The 6,360-nt window shown below is 58.4% G+C and overlaps 1 protein-coding gene across 1 annotated transcript; it reads right to left on the reverse strand.

Annotated features, from left to right (window-relative positions):
* Positions 1–994: 994 nt before the first annotated feature.
* On the reverse strand, positions 995–3,300 carry LOC116493669 (ras-related and estrogen-regulated growth inhibitor-like protein). The gene is made up of 4 exons (XM_032195212.1): positions 3,244–3,300; positions 2,729–2,782; positions 2,201–2,277; positions 995–1,690 (listed from the first exon to the last, which is right to left on the reverse strand). The coding sequence occupies exons 1-4, from the start codon at positions 3,269–3,271 to the stop codon at positions 1,265–1,267; spliced, it is 585 nt and encodes a 194-aa protein (XP_032051103.1). The 5' UTR covers positions 3,272–3,300; the 3' UTR covers positions 995–1,264.
* Positions 3,301–6,360: the final 3,060 nt, after the last annotated feature.

The following is a 6,360-nucleotide window of genomic DNA, read 5'->3' on the forward strand; positions in this document are numbered from 1 at the left end:
TAGGGAACCCGTGGGTGCTTTGCCCTGTGGTTGTCCCCGCCACGCACGCCCCCCCCCGCAGACACAGGAGGGTCCTCGCTCTGCCCCAGGGGTGGCTCTTCCCTGGGGAGTGCGCTGGGGCCAGGAGGGGGAGAGCAAAGGCAGCCAAAAGTGCTGCTGCTGGAGGGAGAAGTAGGTGGAGGAGAGAGCAGAGGGGACTGGAGAAGAGAAGAAGAAGAAAGGGACCAGCTCTGGGCCACCCTGGTCCTTGTTGAGGTTCGGAAACGAGGCCGGTGACAGTGGGTGGAGTGCCTGGACCCCCTTCTGCAGTTCTGCCCCACTTCCCGCTACTTTTGGTTGTATCTGCTGCAGTAATAAACCTTCTCTACCTGCCCCCGGCACAGTTTGCTTTCCCAGAGCTAGCCCAGCAGCAGGATGGGTTGAGGAAGGGGAAACAGGCCCTGGGCACCCAAGCAGGGACAAGGGGACCCCGAGCGTGCCTGCAGAGGCTGCGCTAGCTGGGTCTATGTGGTGAGCCACAAAGGGCTGGGAACACTGCGGGAAGGAGGGCCCCTGCCTTTCACCATGCTCGGGCAGTGCCCAGCACCATACGTGCCTCTTCCCATGCCTGGAGTACAAATTCACAGCCACGAGGAGCCAGGGGCTTCCTGCCAAAGAAGATTTATTCCGTTTAGAGGAGAACAGAGCGGAGAACTCACTGTCTGTACCGCGCACACCACCCCCTTCCTACACGCTGCTTTCCCAGGCACACCAGGGAAGGGGAAAAGCCTCCAAGCCCTCCTCCCCACCTCCCTTCCTCCCCGGGGACCCGCCGGCTCACAGAGGTCTGGGTTTACGAGACGCACGGTGCAGTCCCACATCCTGGGAACGAGCCCGGCGCCTGACTTTCCCATGCACAGCCCGCGCGCCACTCGCACAAGGGAAATGGCCACAGCCACCAAAGGGCTGCGGGCGGGAGGAGCAGGTCACCAGCACGGCTCCGCCTGGAGTCACGGAGAGAAGGAGGGTGGGACGGGAGGGTCAAGGACCCGGCCTGATATCCTGCGGGGTCAGCAGCAGGATGCCAAGGTGACAGATTGGGGACACGGAACGGGGCGGAGGTGGCATGTCCTCCCTGCTCACAGGGGCAGCTTCCCAGAGAAGGAGCTGTATGTTCCTGCAGGAAACCACCGTGCTGGTGGAAATGTGCCCCATCTCCACGGGCACCCCGAGGAGGCTCCATCCAGCCGGGCAGCACGGGGAGAAGCAACACCCAGGCCACGGCTCAGAGGGAGTCCGTTCGTTTGCGGGCAAACACCGCTGACATGGTCTTGACGATGCCCCGGATGCCCGTACCCTTTTTCAGGGCCAGTTTGGTGTCGGGGATGCGCTCGGCCAGTCCGTGGAAGACCATGAGGGCCCCGTGATACGCCTCGGCCGCAGAGACCTCGTAGAACCCACAGTCCAGGGAGAGGGCCAGGAGCCGTCCCTCCTCGCTGGACACCTCCCGTTGGTGGTGCAGGTCCCGCTTGTTGCCCACGATGACGATGGGCACCTTCTCCTGGCTCTGCCCCTCCTTGGCCGCCTTGATGAACTGGATTTTGGGGGGCAGGATGTCAAAGCTGGCGCGGTCGCAGATGCTGTAGACCAGGACGAAGCTGTCTGCCCACTGGATTCGCTTCTCCTCCGAGGAGCCATCATCTGCCTGGTCCTAGGGAAAGAGATAAGGAGGGTTTCTGAAGGTTTCTTTACCCAGCTCACTCTCTCCATGCCAGCCTGCTAGTGCAGGGTGCAGAGATCCCGAGCCCATCGGGACAGGAATGGCAGTGAGCAGTACAGAGGTGACCAGACAGGGATACTGGAGTCAGAGCCCTCCCCTTCCCATACAGACGGGAATTGGCACTGGTAATAACAGCGTGGGGTCCTCCGTGGGGCACTCCCACTGCATTAATACCTTGTGCTCAGTCCAGAGGCACAATATCAGTGCCTCACTGTCCTCCCCGGTCAGAAAACTGCGTGCTGCGATGACTATTACCACAAACAGCACAGCTGCCCTGTACTCAGCAGGCAAAAAGGACTCAGATCCTACAAACCATCTGCTGAGCGAGCCTGAAGCGAGAGCTTTGTGTAGCTGGGGCTCCCAGCCCGTGGGTGCTGCTTTTAGCAAAGGCTGGGTTTTCATCCTGGGGGTGAAAATGAGTGAGGAGTGCAGCCCTCTCACCTGGGAGGTGGGGACGTCCCAGATGTGGAAGAGAATCTCCCGACCGTCCACGGTCAGGGTGTGGCTGTAGATGAATTCTGACAAAAAAAAAAAAAGAGAGGGAACAAAGACGCTTGCCCACACAGACCCCAGAGACAGTTCCCTTGCACCAGGTCTTCTCCCCTAAAAGCCTTTAGTGTCCACCCTGAGAGACTGCAAGCCCCGAGGCACAGCCCTCAGGCTCTCTGTACAGCAGCAGCGGGGGCTGTGGGGCAGATTTGCCTCTGCCATGAGTACCCCACACTCAGCCCATACACACTTTTGCCACCTGAGCCTTTGGCACCCCAAAGAAATGGTTCCGAAGTGAAAAAAGGGCTCACTGAACAGACACGACCTTCAAGTGTCCTGGGAGCAGGCAGAGGCTCTAGGGAAGCACAGGAGAGGATGGGAAGGAACCGAACCCTGCAGCAGGATGGGGATCAGGCTCACTTTCTGACCTTCCAGTCCCCAGCGGGTGTTTAGTGGGACCGGCCCTGGCCCAGCACTCACCCATGTCTCCGTACTCCCCAATAAAGCGCCTGGTGAGGAAACGCACAGTCAGGGCTGCAGAGGGGAGAATAAGAGTCACAAAATAATCCTAAACCTCCCGGATTCATGCTTAAACCCAGACCAAGGTCAGCGCAGCCCCTGATCACACTCAGGCAGCGATCCCCCTGTAACCTCCCGCTACAGGGACCGATCTCGGATTCCCTCCCTTCCAGCCATGGGGCTGCAAACAGCGGAGAGGCATGGCACAAAGCAGCACACCAGCAGACTGCAGCTCAGTGGAAAACACCTTCCCCATCCCTCCCCTGCTGCCTGCAAGGTCGTGTTCAGCTTCCCCTCCCTGGTACCCAAAAGCACAGCCCCATCCCCCCCTCTGTCCCAGAGCACAGCGGGGTTGCTCTCCGCAGCTTAATCTCCAAACTCTGCTGCAGCTCTCCGTCTTTTTTTTTTTATTTTTCAGTAGAAAGGCTTCTCCGTGCCTGGCAAGTTTCAGCTCTCCGCTCGCGGTCGTTTCCTACCTGATTTCCCCACGCTGTCGGCTCCCATCACGAGCACATTCGCTTCTGCTTTCAGGGCGGCGGGGCCGGGCACCTCCAGCAGGGCAGGGTGGTCGGGGGTGAAGCTGGCGCTCCTGCGCAGCCGGAGCCCCATGCCGAGCGTGGCCGTGCCCTGCCGGCGGTCCCGGCAGCGTGTCCAAGGGAGTCGGCAAATCCCACGGCACCCAGGGGACCCGCCGGGACCACCCCGCTCCCGGCAGCCGCCGGGGAGCTGCGGCCGGGGCTGCAGCCGGAGGGATTCCAAACTTTGTAATCCGTCGATCGGCTCATCCCAGCACACGTCAGCGCCGGGCTGGCCCCGTCATCCCGCAGCGTGGCGGGCTGCCCGCAGCAGCGCTGCCGCACGCGGCCCAGCAGCCTGCCCACGCCTGCCAACGGGCACCCCGGTGTCCCCCGCCACCTCCCCGCCGACTCGACGGGGCTTGTGGGGAGCAGCGGAGCGGCTTGTGACAGGCGTATCACGACTGGCGGAGGGGCTTGGGGCTGATGGGGTGCCTCACAGACTGTATAAGTGATGGGGCATCTTGTGACCGAGGGGGTATATCGTGACAGATGGGGCATCTCGTGATGGATGGGGTATCTCACAACTGACAGGGCATCTCACGACCGAGGGGGTATATTGTGACTGATGTGGCATCTCATGACTGATGGGGCATCTCACAGCTGGTGGGGTGTATCGTGATAGATGGGGCATCTCACAAGTGACGGGGCATCTCACAACTGAAGGGGCATCCCATGACTAATGGGGCATCTCACAAGTGATGGGGTATATCACAACCAATGGGGTATCTCGTGATGGATGGAGTATGTCACTACCAATAGGCTATATCATGACCAATGGGGTATATCATGATCGACGGGGCATATCATGACTGATGGGTATTTCACAACTGACTGCTGGAGTATATCATGATAGATGGGGTATATCATGATAGATGGGGTATCTCACAGCTGACGGGGCATCTCACAACCGATGGGGTATATCACGACTGATGGGGCATCTCACAACTGGTGGGGTATATCGTGATAGATGGGGCATCTCGCAAGTGACGGGGCATCTCACGACTGACAGGGTATATCACAACCAATGGGGTATACAGGCCTGTCAGTTTGACCTCAGTGCCAGGGAAGCTCATGGAGCAGATCCTCCTGAGAGTCATCATGCAGCACTTGCAGGGGAAGCAGGCGATCAGGCCCAGTCAGCATGGGTTTATGAAAGGCAGATCCTGCTTGACGAACCTGATCTCCTTCTATGACAAAGTGACGCACTGGGTGGACGAGGGAAAGGCTGTGGATGTGGTCTACCTTGACTTCAGCAAGGCTTTTGACACCGTCTCCCACAGCATTCTCCTCAAGAAACTGGCTGCCCTTGGCTTGGACTGGCGCACGCTTCGTTGGGTTAGAAACTGGCTGGATAGCCGGGCCCAAAGAGTCGTGGTGAATGGAGCCAAGTCCAGTTGGAGGCCAGTCACTAGTGGCGTCCCCCAGGGCTCGGTGCTGGGGCCGGTCCTCTTTAATATCTTCATCGATGATCTGGACGAGGGCATCGAGTGCACCCTCAGTAAGTTCGCAGATGACACCAAGTTAGGTGCGTGTGTCGATCTGCTTGAGGGTAGGAAAGCTCTGCAGGAGGATCTGGATAGGCTGCACCGATGGGCTGAGGTCAACTGCATGAAGTTCAACAAGGCCAAGTGCCGGGTCCTGCACCCGGGGCGCAATAACCCCAAGCAGAGCTACAGGCTGGGAGAGGAATGGTTGGAGAGCTGCCAGGCAGAGAAGGACCTGGGAGTGATGGTGGATAGTCAGCTGAGTATGAGCCAGCAGTGTGCTCAGGTGGCCAAGAAGGCCAACGGCATCCTGGCTTGTATCAGGAGCAGTGTGACCAGCAGGGCTAGGGAGGTGATCGTCCCCCTGTACTCAGCTCTGGTGAGGCCGCACCTCGAGTACTGTGTTCAGTTTTGGGCCCCTCGCTACAAGAAGGACATCGAGGTGCTTGAGCGAGTCCAGAGAAGGGCGACGAAGCTGATGAGGGGCCTGGGGAACAAGTCCTACGAGGAGCGGCTGAGGGAGCTGGGCTTGTTCAGCCTGGAGAAGAGGAGGCTCAGGGGCGACCTTATCGCTCTCTATGGGTACCTCAAGGGAGGCTGTAGCGAGGTGGGGGTTGGCCTGTTCTCCCACGTGCCTGGTGACAGGACGACGGGGAATGGGCTTAAGTTGAGCCAGGGGAGTTTTAGGTTAGATGTTAGGAAGAACTTCTTCACTGAAAGGGTTGTGAGGCATTGGAACAGGCTGCCCAGGGAAGTGGTGGAGTCACCATCCCTGGAAGTCTTCAAAAGACGTTTAGATGTAGAGCTTAGGGATATGGTTTAGTGGGGACTGCTAGCGTTAGGTCAGAGGTTGGACTCGATGATCTTGAGGTTTCTTCCAACTTAGAAATTCTGTGATTCTGTGTGTGTTAGTACTTGGAGAGAGAGAAAGAGCAGAGTCCTGCTGTGTGTGGGGTTGCATAAAGGCTCCCCAAGGCAGTTCAGGTGTACCCAAAGGCTTCCATTGGGAGCATTTTTTCCATGGGCTGCAGGGGAATCTCCGTTCTGGCACCTTGAGCACCTTGTCCCCCTCCTTCACTCACCGTGCTGGCTACAGGGCTCTTTCTCCCACTGTTTCTTGCTCACTCATCTCATGACTGATGCACAGTGGCTTCTGTTGTTGCTGGTTTTTGTTTTCCTCTCTTAGATGCGCTCTCACACAGGCACCAGCAGCGTCACTCACCGGTCCAGCTTTGGACAGCGGTTGCTTTTGGAGCCAGAGGGAATGGGCTTTATCTGCCACGGGGCATCTCCTGGGACCCCTCACTGAGGCCATTCCTACAGCACTGCTGCTACCACTATTTATTTTCATTACCTCACCAACCCAGGGATCCCCCAGGCAGCACCTATGCAGAGGTACACAAGTACCATGCACACAACGCTGAGCTCGGCCCATACCACAGATTCACTGAACCTGCTCTTTGCTCCTGTTTATCAAGGATTCGTGCAGGTGGAGTTCACCACTGTGCTTTGATCTTCGTTATACTCCCCA

This window comes from Aythya fuligula, chromosome 11 (genome assembly GCF_009819795.1).
Source record: "Aythya fuligula isolate bAytFul2 chromosome 11, bAytFul2.pri, whole genome shotgun sequence".
NCBI lineage: Eukaryota > Metazoa > Chordata > Aves > Anseriformes > Anatidae > Aythya > Aythya fuligula.

What these genes read in the sequence shown, in the direction of transcription:
- LOC116493669 (XM_032195212.1), bottom strand. Translation starts at nt 3,271, where the DNA reads ATGGGAGCCGACAGCGTGGGGAAATCAG. An exon ending in CGACAGCGTGGGGAAATCAG is followed by an intron (nt 2,783 to 3,243) that starts GTAGGAAACGAC and finishes TCCCCTCTGCAG; the next exon opens with CCCTGACTGTGCGTTTCCTC. An exon ending in TGGGGAGTACGGAGACATGG is followed by an intron (nt 2,278 to 2,728) that starts GTGAGTGCTGGG and finishes TTTTTTTGTCAG; the next exon opens with AATTCATCTACAGCCACACC.